Raw genomic sequence first — 20,418 nt, forward strand, 5'->3', positions numbered from 1 at the left:
TCCACAAATGGGGAAGTGTAACTGTGATGAAGAAAATCACACTGACTGTGAAGAAGATGACCCAGGGGGAGGGGGGCAGGGGCATAACTGGCACAGCAGACAATCCACACCTATAGGGGTATACCTACATACTGTATATACATATATATATACACATATATATATATATATATATATATATATATATATATATATATATATATATATATATATATATATATATATATATATATATATATGACTTCTCCTCCTGCTGTACATTGCTGGGCTTGCTCCATTAATAAATCATTATAGACATGAATGGAAGGGAGGAGGCTGAGATCCAGCAGTGAGGAGCAATGCATACAGATCAGGAGACTCAGGCAGCAGGTATACCTCATTGACACACATATATATATATGGAGGATGTCTTGCTAGAGACAGCTGGAGACACACAGATATAGAGACAGACATCAATCTGTGATCACATAGAGACAGCTGAAGAAGAGGAGGAGGAGGAGGAGGAGGAGGAGGCGCCTGTGTGCTCAGCTCTGTGCACTGCTCTGAATGCAGAGGACACTGCTAGCACTGGGCACTGGCTGCATCACACTGCACATCTACAGCACTGCACCTCTGTGCCAGCCCGGGCACTTCCTGCGCACAGGATCCTGCCAGCAGCACACTGACAGCACTGGGCACAGCACTGTTACTGCACAGCACCTCGCCCTGGCACCTCTTGGCACAGCAGGAAGGTGCAGAGTCCTTTGCTGTTGTAAAGACTAAGGTCACTCAACATCCCCAGGACACTGGACAACTCCATTCATCAGGGACTGGTAGTAATCATCGTTCTCTGCTGACTCTGAGCTCATGGATATGAGGTGGCGGCACTGGCAGTGGTGATATGACAGCAGAGCAGTGAGTGCCAGGCACTGAGTAAAGGATGGCATCTTATGGGAAGCCAAGGAAGGACAGAAGTGCAGACTATGAAAGTCAGTTTAAAGGTAAGAAGGGCTAAAAGAAGATTCTTGTGGTGGGGGGTGAAAGGGTTAAACGGATTAGTGTAGAAGGTTTTATGGGGAACTTGTATTATGGCAGATAGGATGCGGTGGAGAAGTGTAATGCGTTTCCTGAATACAGAACCCTGTAGAGCATGCCATACCTGCCACTAAAGTCCAGCAAGTAACGGATGACAGGTCGCTAAAGTATGACAGACAACATGCCGTACATTACGGTAATGTCCAGAAGATAACGGACGGCGGGTTACTAGAGTATGACCAGTATGATGGACAATTAAACCTGCATTGTCTGTTAATGATGGGCAATGATGCCATCGAGGTGCCATGATTCTTTGCCCATCTTTAGTTGCGCATACAAATGGGCATTCTTCACTTGACAGGTTCATAGCCTCCAGGTTATGGTTGAAAATATCCAACGCGTCCAATCCATTTTTTGCCAGTCTTCTTTTGTGCGTCATTGTCGCTAGTACCCATAATTTCCTCCGAGTCTGAGTCGTCCTTTTGATCAGAGTTTATTGTGCATGGGCACCTTTACTGCTCTGCGCTAACTCGCTGGACTACAGTGCATTGTCTATGCAGCTTTATGTATGATTCCCGACTGCACCAGAAGATGTTGTTTTCACCGGAGCTTCATGTAAAAATTTGTATCATTCCAAGCTCAAGTTTTCTTTTATCACAATGGAAAAGGTCAGATGGGAACATAGACAAGACCATATTATGGACTATAATACAGATCCACTATAAAGTTCACTGTAATACATAAATCTTCATTATGTTCTGTATCAGGAATCCATATTGCATTAGGATTTTGCTTTACTGTCCACCATAAAGCCCAAAACATGACACATCCAGCATCAAATGATGACTACGGTTATAAAAAACATATTTATTGGCATTAATGTGGTTATATATAAGAATATTCTGCAGACAACTAGTAGTTTATATAGTGTTAATGTTCCCATTAATTATAATTAGAGCCGGGTTTGTTGTACTGGGTAGGTGCCCAGAGCCTTGTGGGTATAGGGGGTATTAGCATGACCATCCTATTGTAGTTAACTAGATCATGGGGGAATAATATAAGGGCCATCATGTTGGTTTGGACTCCCGGTAACCATATAAGTGATTCTCCGAAATGTCCTGCTACTGTGTGCGTCTTCAGGTTCCCCATTGACATGTTCATGACTTCTGTGTTTCTTGTTACTGGTCATCTTCTTCCTCTTTTACTTTCAAGCACACTTGTTTTTAGTAACGGTCTACTCATAGACTGTCCAAAATAGGATAATTATTCAGTGACATTGTGGTTGAGTCTTGTGGTTGAAGTAGAAAGTTAGTCTTGGTTTATCCAAGGATCTCCTTGAACTTCTTCTACAGCACCAAAGTCCAAAGACATCAGTAGTGCCCCTATCTAGCCTTTATATGCATCAAAATGGTTGACAACCCCCCATTCATCAGCTGTTATCACTGGGGGAAGTTCAGTCTGACCATACATGAATGGTTGACCATGTAATACCTGGTTGGGGCCGAGTCCACCAGAGAAGGAGCCACTCTTACATAGTGGCTTTCCACCCTGGCTTATATAGAGGGGGTCCCAAGTGGGTGACTGCCCTGCAGGACATCCATATGCTCTAATAGGACATATGGACAGGGGTTGTCTTGATGAGACAACCACATTAAGAACTGTAGTATGCACTTTGACCGTTTCCTCATAAGGACATCTAGACTTCTATTGCAGTTTGATGATCTTCTACTTTCTCATTTTTACTTGAACCGGGTTCCTTTTATGTTATTAATATGTGAACAAGGATCAAAAACCCTTGACAAAATAATTATCATATATGGACTTATTATGTAGGATGTCAAAAAGTTTAGAAGAACTGTTTCCATTCCATTGGTCTTCAGTTGGACATCCATGAGTGATCAATGATTGCAAGATATTTGGTTTGTCTACCTCATAGCCTATCATTCTCTATCATCAAGAACATATATTCTATAGAGTTGTCCCTTTCAGCTATGACGGCTGTAAAGAGTTTGATTGTAGTTTTGGTTGGCTCTATCCTACTTTTCCATGGATGATGTGAACCTGAAGGGCTTTCCTTCTCCACAGACACAGCAACTTTTAGAAACAAGGGAGGGTTGGCACTACTATCATGCCATTCTTCTTTTCTACGAGGAATAGGAATGAGGGTTAGTGAATAAACACTGTGCCCTTCCATCCAAGGACGGGAACTTGGATTGTCTGAACCAGGAGGAAGGTCATATTTCAATTTCTGCTCCCGTCTACTCTATGTACACCTCGCCTGCCAAGCTTTTCAGTGTTGCCGAATGCTTATTTACATTCTGAAATTGTAACGAGAAATGGTCTGACTACTTGTCAGATACTAAACTCTTCAGGCTCGAGATGGTGAAGTAGGTTCCACATGTTATAACCGATGTGTTTCCTTACTTCTTCATTGCACCCCTGTCACTGTATATACAAGTTAGGTAGTCTTCTGCTGTCTTATATGTCACATACGGCATATATATAGTGTATGTCCCAGTCATGGTTGCTGCGCTATGTTAACTTGAATGAATTAAGAATGACATGTGAGTGAATGAGTCAGAGTAGGTGGATTTATGCATGTGACGGGTTATAAAAGGCCTGAGTGAGTAAACAACTGAGTGCTATTTGTTCAAATGAAGCCTTCAAAGAACTGGCCAGACGTTCGGGCATGCAAAATAAATCAGTTTTGGTTTTCTGCTGATTATGCAAAGGATAAAATACTTATTTCTAACGCCTTGTTATAAGGGGGTTTTGTCACTTAACACAGCCGGTCATACCAGGGCACCCATAAGATGCCGTATCAAATAGAAGTTAGATGGATGCCAAATTCTGCAATTTTGGGGCAGTGCCTTTTTGAACGTATCCAAGTTAATGCTACAAGACCTTTTTAGCCAGGCCAATGTACCGAGATGGCTCACATGCCGGTTCCTTTCATCTGTGTAGACTTTGGTTGCCCTTACACATTTGATGAAAGTCGGCCAAACAGGACCGGCCAACTATCTAATGTGTATTAGGGTGTCCCGAACCCTCCCTGGTGGTAGATGTGGGAAGAAAGAAAAATCTGGCATCTTGGATTTCAACATGGACAGTCCTTTATTCCCGCATGAAAGGGCTTGAGGTATTAATTGGCATTGTACAATGCCCCCCCCCCCCAATGAGTTGTGGAGGGGCATTTAATGAGTGAAGATGCAAGGCCAAATTGAGGACTATTGATTCCACTGGGCAAAAAATGGTGTAAGAAGCCCCATCCCCTCTTATTATAAGAAGACAAAATGAGAATAGCTCAAACAAAGACGCTTAATCACCGTGCCATTGTAAGCCCATATAATTGCCATGCAGTGCCCAAGTAACAGTGCTATATAGTGCCCAAATAATAGCATCCTACAATGTATAATAATACATGAGGGCGTCCAGATACAATGGTTGTGGTGCCCCAGAACATAGTTGCCTGCTCTGTGCGCTGATAGAGGCCCCTTGAGAGTGGAAGCCCTTGGCAATTGCCCCTTTTGCTCCTCTTATTACCCGCCTTGTGTAGAAGTGTTCACTAACTTCTGTTTCTTTTGGCATCTTATAGATATCCTAACATTATGGGGACTGTCCAGAGCCACTTCAATGTATAAAGCCTAATAGGTGCTAATGTACTGGTGTGAATTCTTTGTGTATGGAAATTAGCACTACTGACCATAGAGAATGGATCGGCTGTCAGATGACAGCTGCTTTGTTCTCAAAGACCACTGGTAGTTCCTGGAGAGCAAAAGGCCAATATTTTGTTCTTGGGGCTGCCAGTGCCCACCCCTGAGGGACTGTGATCTTTATGTGTGAAAAGTGAAAATGTAAGAATCCATGAGTGACAAACTGGAAAAAGTCTGTGGCTGCCAGTACACAGTTTCATCAAGATCTTGTTGAGGAACTGGTCTATAAAAATGTTTTACTGGCAGCAACCAAAAATAACCCGCCAATGCATCGGGATTTTTTTAAGTGTGGACACAGTATTGGTTTCATGAATCCTTTAAAGTTTGGTTAAAGGGGCTTTGCAAGATTAGAAAAACAAGGCTGCTGTCTTCCTAAAACCAGTGTGACATCTGTCTACAGGTTGTGTGTGGTATTGCAGCTCAACCCCATTCACTTTACTGAGCTGCAATACCAGACACAACCCATAGACAAGTGTGGCGCTGTTTTTGAAAGAACGCAGACATCTTTTTTAAATCTAATAACGCAGGGATATAAGCATTTCTCTAATTAATCAACAATATACTGTCTCTAATGGCCTAAGAAACCATCTCCTCAAGACAAAATTCAAAAACTCGAGGCAGAGTTGGCAGAAGTCTACCGACGCGGGCAAAATGTAAGTGTCTAAGCCTTCGATACCAACGCTGGAAGATCTGCGGAACTATTTACATGATATTATACAGTTTTTACATATATCAGTATTTTGAGAGAGCGGTCAGATTGGTATGAGTAAGCCCAGGGGTTTCTACATAAGAAAGTAATATGTAACTTCTTATGATTCATACTTGGCACAGCGGTTCCCGGTTATAGCTGTAGTTGAGTCTCCTTGGACTTGTCACATGAAAATATTTCATTCAGGCTATGCACCATATTTTTCTTAGGTTTACTGGAAATTGTATTGTTGACACTTGTGTCTACAGAGATTCCATAGAAGTCAAGCTAAAAGTATAAAAACCCAAAATAGCATATACAGTAGCTCTAGCAAAAGGTGGTAATAGGATATTCGCTTCCTTGAATGGCTACTTTTACATAGGATAACCCTTAGGGTATGTGCACACACACTAATTACGTCCGTAATATACGGACGTATTTCGGCCGCAAGTTCCGGACCGAACTCAGTGCAGGGAGCCGGGCTCCTAGCATCATAGTTATGTACGACGCTAGGAGTCCCTGCCTCGCTGCCGGACAACTGTCCTGTACTGTAATCATGTTTTCAGTACGTGACAGTTGTCCTGCAGCGAGGCAGGGACTCCTAGCATCGTACATAAGTATGATGCTTGGAGCCCGGCTCCCTGCACTGAGTTCGGTCCGGAACTTGCGGCCGAAATACGTCCGTAAATTACTGACGTAATTAGTGTGTGTGCACATACCCTTAGTTTACAACATTTTAACTACAGTACTATTCAGGGGTGGATACAGACAGCAGAGGGCCCCTGTGCAAGAACAGTATATGGGCCCCTTGCTCTCCAATAGCTCATCATAGATCATAGTTCACCCTTGATATGTCTCTTTAAAGGCTATGTACACCTTTGACCATTTTTATTTTATTTATGTTTTTAATAAAAATATCTATCAGTGTGTTTGGTGCAACTTTCTAAATATATTCTATTAAAAAATATTTTACGTTTTTGAGCTACATCTGCTTTGTATCTTGTATACAGAGCAGCTGTATCTAGCACTGAAACCTGTATCTGTGTTACTCAACCCGTCAGTGTCGCTGACCTGTCAGTTTATACTTCAGAATCACTGCTTTGATGTTGCGGGTTTTCCCCATTGAATTCAATGGAGGGGTAAAACCTACAACAAATAGCAGATGTTGCGATTTTTGCGACTGAAAAGCTACGATTCCGCCGCAAAAATCGCATCTTAGAAAAAAAAGAAACTTATATTTACCCCATCCTCTATACTTCTCCCTCCAGCCCGGCCTCTTGGGATGACGTTTCATCCCATGTGACTGCTGCAGCCAATGACAGGCTGCAGCGGTCACACGGGATGAAACATCATCCAAGAGGCTGGGCTGCATGGACAATAGAGAGAGGCGTCACCTTGACTACGGTGACGGGTAAGTGTAAGCTTTTTTTTTTTCTTTAAAGCTTTTTTTTGCTGTGGACATTTTGTCCGAAAAACTGCACCACCATTTGGTTCCTTTTTTTTTGGCTGGAATTCCCTGCGGGTTCCAGGGCGAATACGCTGTGTACCTTTACATAGCGTATCCACACTGTGTGAACATGGCCTAATGGTGTAGTCCATTTGAGATTTTTTAGCATGTTTCCAACATGAGCACTTACCAAATCGCCCCTACATGCCCAGTTATTGACTTAATTGTCCACTTAGACCACACACTACACTATGATGGCCCTGATAACACCTGACTAAAGATCACAGCTCCCTAAAGAACATTTTTGGAATGGTGCCACCCTAAGTAATTGGAACGTAACTGAACAAACTTAAAGGACCATAAAGCGCCAGTGGGTGAGGAATATGATAGCCGTGTTTTAGACCTTATGGTATTGGAAACAGCCCGGTTGATCACTGCTGATCAGATAGTGATGATCTGCCCCCTGACCGTGAATCTATTCATTAGCTCTGACTGGAAAATACGGTACATTAAATCTTGTAGCGCCATTGAACACACAAAATGGTGACTGCCTGATAAAGTTGCAGATACGTATATCATTCAGTTGGAAAGTAAAAGTTTTTTAGGGCAATATATATATAGATATATATGTCTATGTAAAAATGTTGTTTTACAATTCTGATGATCTCCCAGCTTGAACTACGGTTCTGTCCTCCATGATCTACTGGTGTAATAATGGAAATAGAACATGAAATACAAATTATTTTCTTTGTATCTTGCTATCAGCACATTCATATCAGTTTTTTCCATGTGTATTGTCATCGAGATTTTCTCCCTTATGATTTCTCATACAGAGGTCGTACACATGTAAAACATGCATTCTTCATACTTTGTATACAATATAATATATGGAAATACAGTCGTAAAAACGCAGGCATATGCATTTTCATTGACTAACATTGGCAGGACTTCACACAGTGACGCCTTGATGGGTCTGAGCTGTAGAACTAGACACAACTGCATTGACAGTTACTTCATTGAGGGGGCCATGGCCCTTTATTCTGCTGATCAGTAGGGATCCTGGGGATCAGACTCCACAGATCGCACATTGATGGCCTATTTTTAGGATCGTTGGGGGATTGATCCCTGTAACCCACACTGATCGGCAGAAAGAATGGTCAGCAGCGCTCTCTGGCCTACCGGCCTCTTCATTGCAGAACCCAACACTGTACCACATGAATGGGGTTGAGCACGGACGTGGATGATTACTGCAGTGAGGGGGCGGATGCACTTGATTCTGCTGATCGGTAGGACTCCCGGAGGATCGGACCTTCACAGATCATACAATCGTTGCTTATTTTAAGGATAGGCCATATATATTATATAACGCAAAACCTCCTTTAAGGATTTTCACTCTTGCACTTTGGTGATTAAATATTGGTTTTGGCTGATATGGTAGCTTGCACGATGACTGTATATTCATTTAAAGGTAAAAATATTTCAAGAAGGAATGTGAATATCCACACATTTTGTTATGTAACAGTAAACAAGTAATGCCTACCAGTAGAACATATTTTCCCTTCAATGTGACAACTCTACCCAATACTTATGAATAATGTCTTTGATGCCTCCAGGAAACATGTCATGAGCAATTTTTGGTTAAAGTGATCTGATCTGCGTTGGTTAAATGCATGCGTTAGCAGGGCCGGGGGAGGGGGAAGTGTTCATGGGGTTATAAACTGGGTAAACATGCTGTGTGTATTCCCCACACCCCTCTCGATCATAGTTTAAAAGCCTGGAGCAGAACTTTGAACTGGTTGCATGAATCTTATCATATTTTAAACAAACTTCAATCTGAGCATTTTTCTTTGCCATCCAGGGCGGAAGTTTTTTGTTTTTTTATATAATCGAATTTATTTTTTTATGAGAAGTAAAGATGTGCCTGGACTGTATCAGAACATTAAGGAGCACACATACTATCACCGTTAGGCTGTGTTCACACAGAGTTTTTTGCAGGAGGAAAATTCCTCCTGCAAAAACTGCTCCAGTAGGTTTTTGCACAGTGGTTTGACAAAAACCCGTCAAAACACTCGTCGAGGTTTTTTTCTTCCTCTTTCTGACTGATTGAAATGGGGTTTTGGAGGCGGAAACCGCCTCAAGATGGGTCATGACGCTTCTTTTTACAGCGACGCGTTTTTTTTACTTGCGGTAAAAAAACTCGTCCAACTCCCATTGAAATCAATGGGAGGCATTTTCAGGCGGTTTTTGAGGAGTTTTTTGGCGCGGTTTCCGTGTCAAAAAGCTCGTCAAAAAACTCTGTGTGAACAGGGACTCCTCTAAACCCACACCCATAATAAATACATGTTAGACAAACCATTTTTGGCAAAACAAATTGTGGCTGGTAGCCATCTTTATAAACTTCTCTTAGTTTGGAGCCCGACCAATCGCAACGTCACACTCCATAATCCAGGGCACACCTGCACACTGCACCAATACCACTAGATAGACTGAGCCGGACTATCAACAGTGACCCTTTCCCCCCAGGCAACCGTTGGCTAATCAGGCCGATCTTCGTGGCGATCTGGACCAGACCTTTACCTTGGAACCTACCATACAGCTCATGTTCCCCCACTAGTGGCTCACTCGACTAGTGTAGTGTTGCGATCCAGCCTTACAACTATTAAACCATTAACACTTTTTACGGAGGGCGGCTAAGCCCTCTCCTCCTCACAGGTAAAACTGGACTCCCTTGGCCAACTTACATCTTAAGTAGCCCGCCAAGGCGGCCCATCTCCTCTCCTAATCACCTTATACCACCACAGTATTTTCTAGCCGATACGTCCTTCTCCCAGCCTCACCTCCAAGTACTTTAGACTACATGGCCATGTGGCCGGCTCCATCTTTTCCCCCTACCCTTCATACCTGCATGCTTGACTGCCCCTCCATTCTAACTCCTCCTCACCATCGTTGTGCAAGGGAGGAGAAACGGCGGACTCAAGACCCCTTTTGTAGTGATCGTGGGGATCTCATTGAGGGTGGGCCAAGCGATCAGTTTATTAAATATCCTAGTGACTGAGGCCACATCTGAGTTTGATTTAATAGCAGTGACAATGTATGAAGCTCCCAGGACATATCAGAACATACAGATCAATATATACGGTGCATCACGGACAACGCTATGTAAATCAAAGCAGCCACAATCTCAGACATGGTTTCCTTCTGGGGTTAAATTTGTAGTAAGTGCACATTAAAAAACTAGAGCACTTAAAGGGGGTTTCCTACAAATATAAGTTATGGCATATTGCCAGGTTATGCCTTAACGTATTGATCCGACCACTGGGATCCCCATAATCGTGCCAGCCCACACATATGTATACATAGAGACTTCGCTCTCCTGCTGAATATAGCAGGCATTTGGATGCGCTGAGGATGACCAGTGGCAGACGTCTTCAGAGATCATGACCTGTCATAAATCCTATTATTGCCATTGACATGTCTGAATATATCCTAAAGAATGAGGACATGTTGGGAGTAATTGAAAATGGCAATGGAATCTTTATGTGTGCACGGCCGCATGTATGTGTAAGTGACACAGCTGTTGTGTTAGTGACAGGAAGACGCACACAGATCACTTCCGCTGCTCTACTTCATTGTGCTTACTCAAATCACTCGGCCTTCTATTGCTGATTGTAGATGCGGGTCTATTTTTACTGTAAAATCTGCGCTTGTAATTTTTTAGTTTAATTATTTCATTACCACATATTACGCAGCGTCGTCATCAATCACTGTCCCCACTGGAGCTCACAATCTAAATTCCCTACCTGTATGTTTTCGAAATATGGGAGGAAAACTGCACAAACACTGGGAGAACACACAAACTTCATGCAGATGTTGTCCTTGTTGGATTTGAACCCAGGAACCCAGTGATAAACACTCAGCCACCATGCTGCCCCCTTAACTTTTCGTATAGTAGTAAAGGGGTTTATGAAGACAACCCCTGTCCATACTCTCTGAGGCAATATATACGTCATAGAGCTGGGTCTCCTGTTCAGGACCCCCGTTCATAGACGCTCGCATTATATGGACGGCCATTCATTCGAATGGCTGCCACGTAATGCTACATTTCCCCTGCAGCGGCCACTGATCGCAGGGGGTTAGTGAAGACGGACCAACTGATCGCCCGGCCAGCTACCATACAAAAAGAGGTTGTTTTCGTGATACAACCTCTTAAAATGAGGGGTAAAATCTGCTCCTTATATTCGTTTTTAGAGATTCAGTGACAAAGCCCAATAATAGCCATAAAGTAAAAAAAAAAAAAAGAGGTAAATATACTAACCGTTATAATTTTTCTTTGGCCCCATGCCATCTCTCCCCGCTGATCCCTGTCTGGACTGTGTATACTCTAGACCTCAGTGACATTGTGTCCATGGAGTCCATGTCATCCAATCACTGCAGGCCATTGACAGTTGTCACTATGGACACAACTTCCATGGAGGTGGTCTGGGTCACTGGTCACCGGGGTCAGGGCACGCAATGTAGATTACAATCAGAGTTGGTTTTGGAGGTGTGGCCAGGTAGCAAGTGGTGGGGGTACATCCCAAAAAAATTCTGCGCCATTTTTTGCATGATTTAGGATATAAATACAACTTTCATCAATTATAGAATATTGGGACTAAATAAAGCTCATATTGGTGGGTACAGACCATTAGAAAATACAGAAGCGTCCTGCAATAAATGGACTTTGAGAGAGATGGGGCATCACTTTTGTATAGTTATGAGCAGTACCATCCTCGGTCAGCACTGTGCTACGTGACTGCTGCTGGAAGGTGGTACTGACATGACTGCTTTATGGGAAGTGACATGGTTTATGGTTAGGGAACATAAAGTTGGCACACTGCCACATGCCGTGTTCTTCATAGTAACTGTATAGTTATGTAAGACTTTCACATTGCGTTTAATGGCCTCGTTTGATGTATACGCTGGGAGAGGTATACGCTAAATGGAGGCTGTGACGACTGCTTAATAAGTGGCATCCGTCACACATAAACTATAATAGTATTTGTTTCCACCATTGGAAACTTGAAGCAATAGCTATCTATCTTGTTACCGTGGCAACATTGGACACCATTGTAGCACAACGGCGCCAATCTGCTGCATACTGACTATTATTATTAGTCATGGAAAGATAGAAGAAGCAATCGCTTCCAATTCTTAAAATGGTCATACACATTAGATAAAGGTCGGCAAAATCTGCCAGGAGCTAATGTGTATGATGGCCTCACGACCCTCCCCCGATGGCAGATGTTTTGTCACTCTCACATTAAACAGGATCATTGGAACTTTTTAGCAGATTCTAACTCTGGTATTTTTATGTTATAATGTATTTATTTATTTATTTTTATCTAAAAACTACTCCTGTTCCTTCAAGTCTTCTATATTCAGGATCCTCATTACCAAAATCATGTGAGGGTTTGGTCCCCGCTTTGGTGAGTAACTTTGTAAATACATTGTATTACTTATCTTGTATTGATCCTGAGTTACAGTCTGTATTATAGTCCAGAGCTGCATTCACAATTCTGTCCACTTCAGGGCTGAAATCTACCAACAGTCCATCCTGGCTCAATGTCTGCACGGAGCGTACTCTAGTAAGTTTATTCTTTACACCAGAGATGGTTTAGTAATCTGATATATCAAAAACTGATTCTTCCAAAGCTATAAAAGCTCATCTAAGCTGTTAGGGGTGTGACTGACAACAAGCTGTCGACTGTTTCCAGTAGCGACCAGCAGAAATTTAAATACAGCTCTGGACTCTAATACAGACTGTAACTCAGGACCAATACAAGATAAACAATGCAATGTATTTACAAAATTACTTAATCTTTTATGTAGATTATAACTATATAACATTATGAGATGATGTTCAAAATATGCAATTGGTTTTTAACGCTTTCAGCTTTTTGTAACTATAACAATGTGTTGGGGCTTTGTGTGAATTGCTTGTTTCCCATAGCGTAGTCTCATTGTAAGACATCTTGACAGGTCGATTTGGTACAATAGTGGTTATTACTGTGTCAGCTGTAGAGACCTGTGAGAGGCTGTCTATGACCCTCATCATCTGCCTGCTGATCTCTATCTATTCTGTACAGGATCTTGTCCCATTTCTCATAAGCTGTTTATCAACCTACAACTTCCTCTCTAGTTGCACGGTGCTGGTTGCAGACGTTTATGGTCGGAGGGCAAAGTATCATGTAATAATTACTTTATTGACTAGGAAATGCTAATCGCTCCCTTCTGGTTCCACTCCAGTTATATACAGAGACAATAGCACCCACCTAACCAGATTTCCTGACTCAATTTAACATAAACATAGATTACTATATTCACCTCAATGGCCTTTCTGAATCTAGAAAACCTACTTAGAGAGAACCTTTCACCTCCCCATACATGTGCAGCTGAATGCAGCATGTAATGGGCAGGGCTGCACAAACCCTGAGGCACTTTAAAAAAAAAATTCTACCCTTCTCCGTTATTTCGATATCGGTCCCATTATATTTGGCGCCCGATATTTAAATAACCCCCTGAACTGTCAATGGGGCCTGTAATGGCAAGGGGGTGTGTTACTATGGCTGTGACACTGTCAAATCAGACAGGTCTGACAGGTCTGTGTTAGTAAATAATTGCAGTCCCCATGAAATAACAATTCTGGATAACCTTTTCTTAGAACTCTATGTTGTGATGTTCCTCTGTTTTCCTCCTGGAAATTTATGAATAAATTGACAATTGGGTGTTACTAGTTGGGGGTGTGTCCCTACGTACCAAAGTCCGCAGCATAAAATCTGCACCTATTTCCACATCAAAATGTAAAAAACGCACCTAAAAACACATAAGAAACCACATCATTAAGTGCGGAATTTATATGCAGATTTTTCAGCACCAAAGTGCGCAACGTATTCATGTAGCCTAAAGTAGTTATTTCACTAAAACCACTTTCCGTGTGACCTGTTAGGGCATTTTCACATCAAAGAGGGGAGAAGGGGGTCCTATAGAGTGGTAAATATAGAAGAGGGAAGGTCAGCGGGCAGACGTGGCATCGTGGCTCGCAAAATACTACATGGATGTCTATCTGTATATTTATATATGTGTGTATGAGTGTATATGCTTGTGTATGTATGAATGTATTTGTGTGTATATTTATAAATGAATGTATTTGTATGTGTAAGTATGAAAGTATTTGTGTGCAGGGCCGAACTTTGGTATGTGCGACTTGTGCCATCGCACGGGGCGCATCACTCCAACAGGTGAAAGGGGGTGCTGCGCTGGCTCCCTTCCCCTGCTTTTGTTTCTGAAGCGCCCGGGCCCGGCGACTCTGCTGCTGCCTTTTCGTCCGGGCACTTCTTCTCTGCTCAGTGGTGTAACTACCACTGTAGCAGCCATAGCGGCTGCTACGGGGCCCGCAGCATGAGGGGGCACCGCTAGCAGCCGCTGCAGCGGTAGTGACGCCACATTCAATAGTATCAGGATGCAAATACCATTGAACACTATGGCAGAGCAGGGAGGTATTTCCCTGCTCTGTCATTTACTAGGCTACAGGCTGTTCGATGACATCACTAGATTACGCCGGCCTATGCAAGGATCCCGTAGGTGTTGTGGAGCAGCTCCATTTTTTTAAGTTTAGTTTGTTTGGGGGTGCTATCTACAGGGGGGGCTGTATAGTACTGTCTATAAGGGGGGGGGGAAGCTGTATGGCACTGTCTAGAAGGGGGAGGTGAGGTGCTGTATGGTACTGTCTACAAGGTGGAGGTGGGGGGCTGTATGGCACTGTCTACAAGGGGGAGGTGGGGGCTGTATGGCACTGTCTACAAGGGGGAGGTTGGGGCTGTATGGCACTGTCTACAAGGGGGAGGTTGGGGCTGTATGGCACTGTCTAGAAGGGGGAGGTGAGGTGCTGTATGGTACTGTCTACAAGGGGGAGGTGGGGGGCTGTATGACACTGTCTACAAGGGGGAGGTGGGGGATGTATGGCACTGTCTACAAGGGGGAGGTGGAGGGCTGTATGGCACTGTCTACAAGGGGAGGTGGGGGGCTGTATGGCACTGTCTACAAGGGGGAGGTGGGGGCTGTATAGCACTGTCTACAAGGGGGAGGTGGAGGGCTGTATGGCACTGTCTACAAGGGGGAGGTGGGGGCTGTATGGCACTGTCTAGAAGGGGGAGGTGAGGTGCTGTATGGCACTGTCTATAAGGGGGAGGTGGGGGGCTGTATGGCGCTGTCTACAAGGGGGAGGTGGGGGCTGTATGGCACTATTTACAAGGGGGAGGTGGGGGGCTGTATGGCACTGTCTACAAGGGGGAGGTGGGGGGCTGTATGGCACTGTCTACAAGGGGGAGGTGGGGGGGCTGCATGGCACTGTCTACAAGGGGGAGATGGGGGCTGTATAGCACAGTCTACAAGGGGGAGGTGGAGGGCTGTATGGCACTGTCTACAAGGGGGAGGTGGAGGGCTGTATAGCACTGTCTACAAGGGGGAGGTGGGGGGCTGTATAGCACTGTCTACAAGGGAGAGGTGGGGGCTGTATAGCACTGTCTACAAGGGAGAGGTGGGGGGCTGTATGGCAGTGTCTACAAGGGGGAGGTGGGGGCTGTATGGCAGAATCTAAAGGGGGATGTATAGCAGAATCTACAGGGGGCACTATCTACAAGGGGGGCTGTGTGTGGCACCCAGGGGAGGGGGGGGGGGACATTATACTGTGGGGCCACTAAGGGGACATTATACTGTGTAGGGGCACTACAGGGGGTAATATACTGTGTGGGCACATATTATTATACTGTATGGGGTAGTTAAGTGGGCATTATACTGTGTCGGGGGCAATGTACTGTGTGGGGGCAGTTTTTTATGATTGAGTGGGGCGTCGAAAGAAAATTTCGCACGGGGCGCCATTTATCCTAAGGCTGGCTGTATGTTTACGTATAAGTGTGTATGTATGTATGTATGTATGTATGTGTGTATGTGTATATAAATATATATATATATATATATATATATATATATATATATATATATATATATATATATATATGTGTGTTTAACCTTGAACCCCCCACCTGGATAAAACCCTGTGTATCATGTCTCTTACTGAATCTTAGGTGAAGACAATCGCTTGCACAGAGCCCGCTGTCGTATAATTTTGTGCTTGCTGTATAGGGGTTTGTATGGTGCTGAGCCCCTCGCTCTCTCCCTCACTGTCCTATGATTGGGCTGCCTGCTGAGCAAACCTGACGAACTCTCGGTTATTGCTAGGTAGTCACAGATTCCAATGTAGACTGACTGGGGTGTTCTGTAACATGATTGGCCAGACTCTTGCATCCTCTGCATCTTGATTGGTCAGTGTTGTAAAGTGTGAGGAGGATGGCACTCCAGCTTGTGATGAATATACAGTGATACGGAAATCTCTCATTGCTGCACGTCCAGGTCCGCGCTGCACATAGCGAGTCTTTCCTTTCTAATAACCTCAGTGATGAGTTTACATTCCTTGTTGACCGAGTCACATTTCGTGTATTTTATGCAAGATCCGGTATTAACTATTTGATCACTGCTGTCTTGTCACGTCGGCTGTGATACTCCTTCATACAGTATTAATAGCAGCAGCAAATCATTGCAGAGCATATCTAAAACCAGACAACATACGGGCCGCAAACAATTGAATTTAGCTGCTCCTCTCTCGACATTACCGAAGCGCAGAATAATAGGGGGTGGGGGTGTATATTGTCTTATACAAGTCAGGGGCATATGCAGGGTATTATCAAGTAGGTATATATACAGACACCAGGTCCAGTGCGTGTGACCTGGCTCATCAGGTCTCCCTGTTAAAGGCGGCGCCACAGATGGCCTGGCACGTGAGGCTTTATCCGCCATGAACCTGTTATTAGATTACTTTATGTATGGAGTTGTTATTTGGTCGCCGTATTTTGGGATTATTTGACTACTGTATAGTGGTATTTCCATTGTGTAGTACCCTTTTTTGGCATTGTATGGTGGTGGCAGCACTGTCTAACATTGTTATTTAGGCAAATGTATGACGGAATCATTTGGCCAGTATTATTTTAGCACCATAACATATAGCGCTTATAACGAGACACTATATAGTATAGTTATTTTTACACTGTTTGACTGTAAACCATATGGGGAGATGTTAACAGAGGGTATCGCGGAAGACATCAGCCAATGTAAGACCAGCCTTGACAGTCACACACTGTATATATATATATATATATATATATATATATATAGCAACAATTCCAAATGACAAGACAGCACTCCAAATTCAGTGATAAATGGGATCAATTTTAATCACCTCTTGCAACGTTTCAACCCTGCTCAATGGGGTCTTTTTCAAGCTTGAAAAAGACCCCATTGAGCAGGGTTGAAACGTTGCAAGAGGTGATTAAAATTGATCCCATTTATCACTGAATTTGGAGTGCTGTCTTGTCTTTTGGAATTGTTGCTGGCTATTTGGGACACTGGTCGAGTGTCTGAACAGGAACCTGTGCACCCGATACTTCAAATTACGGTGCTGCTTCTATTTTTCTTTTTCTTTTTATATATATATATATATATATATATATATATATATATATATATATACTGGACTGATTCTAGCTGTTCTGTTGCCTGAGACAAAAATTTAAATGGCGCCCCTCAGATTTTGATTGACCTCCCCCTGGCTGTTCTACATCACTACCAGCATCCTCCAATTCTTGCAGATGCGGTGTTGCATTGTACTCCCCGGCATGCGTGGTGCAGCGATGAAGCCGGGCAGAGTACACCTCGCTGCATGGTGCGTGCCCAAGTAGTACAAGACAATGGCGCATCCTAGAAAGTTGGAGGAGGCTGATAGTGATGTATAACAGCCAGGTGGATGTCAATCACGCATGGAAAGGTGGGCTTGGAGGCAGAACTATGTGACTACTCTGGATAGCGGCACCGCCCCTAGACCCTTTAATGAGTAATTAGCATATAGTGTGCGCCGTTTTACACAGCTAAATTGTAAAGATTTTTCTGCATCTGTAAAAAACATACAAGGAAATGTTTGGAAATATTGTCAGGTCATGTATTACCATGGTGGCCGTTCAAGGGGTTAAAACTACCTGACTGGTTCCCATTAAATAGACAATGAATTGCAACAATTCCATCTGCCCTGTATTATAAATATATTCCTATCTAATTCTTGCTCAAGAGCCAAGTTCAGTACATATATACAACACCAGAACCAAGGTCAGTACTTAAATACAGCTCCAGAACCAAGGTCAGTACATAAATACAGCACCAGAACAAAGCACAGTACATATATACAAAACCAGAACAAAGCTCATACATATATACAACCCCAGAACAAAGCTCAGTACATATATACAGCACCAGAACAATGCTCAGTACATATATACAGCACCAGAACCAAGCTTATACATATATAAAGCACCAGAACCAAGCTCAGTACATATATACAACACCAGAACAAAGCTCAGTACATATATACAACACCAGAACAAAGCTCATGCATATATACAGCACTAGAACAAAGCTCAGTACATAAATACAGCACCAGAGCTAAGCTCATACATATATACAATACCAGAACCCAGCTCAGTACATATCCACAACACCAGAACCAAGCTCATACATATACAGCACCAGAACAAAGCTCATACATATATACAGCACCAGAACAAAGCTCAGTACATAAATACAGCACCAGAACAAAGCTCAGTGCATATATACAACACCAGAACAAAGCTCAGTAGATATATACAACACCAGAACTAAGGTCAGTACATAAATACAGCTCCAGTGTAACGTCTATGGCCGCGGACCGTCGTCCTAACTTACCCTCTGGCGGCCATGGACGAGTGAGTTCCCGGCGGCATCTCCCTCCTGAGAGATGCCGTCACTCACTTCCTGGTCCGGACACTGTCTCCCGCAGGGCGTGCGCACGGCCTTAAAGGGCCAGCGCACGCACAGTTGCAGAATACTGCAATTAGCCCAGAATGCTTTGGGAATATAAAAGGGGCTCTGCCCTCTCGATCCTTGCCTGAGCGTTGTTGTGTTACCTAAAGTTTGTCATTGCAAATGGTCTCCTAGTGTTTTCCAGTTCCCAGTGTTACCTATTGCTGCTGCCTGTACCCTGTATCCCATGCTACCGTGCCGTCAAGAGTTGGAGTCGTGTTGTGCCCTCCGCTGCATCTATTGTGTCGCACCCCGCCAGGTGTCTGTCTACTATCGGAGCCTCATCTTAGCTTGAATCTACCGCTACTATCTACATTGCCTCAGGTACCCTTTCTGAACTATAGATATTGCATTGTACCTGTTTGGCCAGCTGCTATCCCGCTACGTGGTACAGCCCATTGAGTTCACACCACGCGCCGTGACATCCAGAACCAAGCTCAGTACATACATACAGCAACAGAACAAAGCACAGTACATAAATTCAGCACCAGAACCAAGGTCAGTACATAAATACATCCCCAGAACCAAGCTCAGTAAATATATACAGTGCCAGAACCAAGCTCAGTACATAAATACATCCCCAGATCCAAGCTCAGTACATATATACAACACCAGAACCAAGCTCAATAGATAAATACAACACCAGAACCAAGCTCAGTACATACATACAACACCAGAACCGAGCTCTCTACCTAAATACAGCACCAGCACAAATATAGCTCAATTTAGTGCAACCCCTGCCGTATAGGTTTGTATGGCGTAAAACTACAGGTCCCAGCATGGCCCGAACAATGGTAAGGATATGCTGGGAGTTGCTGTTTCACAAAAAAAAATCATACCACCCATCATCTCGCTGCAAATCATACAGTGAATACAGTACTGATTAGAGCCAGAATAAACATTTACATTAAGTGACTCACAGGTGACGTCTTCTCAGATTCTAGTTGTTCTTTTTCTCTTCTCTTCCCCATCCGTTCCAGACCTCTATGATAACTTCTCCTGGCCACAGCCCATTTCTGCAATTTAACGTTTAGTTAATTTAGCGTTAATTTAGCGTTAAACACTGCACCTCTAATTATAATCACGCCATATACTGTGTCCCTGATTATAATAGCACCATACACTGTGTCCCAAACACACACACACACACACACACACACACACTGTAGATTGTGTCACACCACTTTTTTAAGAGAAAACAAAACAAACTTTGCATATTCACCTGATCCCGTTCCATCTCCGTCCTTTGGCAAAGCAGGCCTGCTCTCTACTGAGCAGGTCCGCTAGGGCTGAAGGACATAAGCGGCGCGATGACGTCATCGTGCCACTTGCTTCGTTGAAAGATGCAGATTGGCAGGGCAGAAAGACTTATCCAGCCACTCAGCGCCTTTTAGCGAGTGTCAGGGCAAGTCATTCTGCCCTGCCAATGCGTCGATGAAAGGCGCTGATTGGCAGCATGCCTTGCCCTGCTATTAAACTACGCAAGCGGCGCGATTACATCACCACTTGCGTCATTGAAAGGCGCTGAATAGTAGGGCACGGAACGTGCCCAGCCATGCAGTGCTTATGCATGTAAT

The 20,418-nt window shown here is 43.7% G+C and overlaps 1 protein-coding gene across 2 annotated transcripts in view; it reads left to right on the forward strand.

Annotated features, from left to right (window-relative positions):
* Nucleotides 1-289: 289 nt before the first annotated feature.
* Nucleotides 290-20,418, forward strand: part of ARHGAP4 (Rho GTPase activating protein 4) — an 84,831-nt gene continuing 64,702 nt past the window's right edge. Inside the window, exon 1 of one of the 2 annotated variants that reach the window (XM_075835459.1) lies at nucleotides 290-980. In XM_075835459.1, the coding sequence (XP_075691574.1) occupies nucleotides 920-980 (61 nt within the window). In that variant the 5' untranslated portion in view covers nucleotides 290-919. The remainder of the gene's footprint in view (nucleotides 981-20,418) is intronic. The other variant, XM_075835460.1, reaches the window with a different exon arrangement.

The sequence above is a fragment of the Rhinoderma darwinii genome, chromosome 8, assembly GCF_050947455.1.
Source record: "Rhinoderma darwinii isolate aRhiDar2 chromosome 8, aRhiDar2.hap1, whole genome shotgun sequence".
Taxonomy (NCBI): Eukaryota; Metazoa; Chordata; class Amphibia; order Anura; family Rhinodermatidae; genus Rhinoderma; species Rhinoderma darwinii.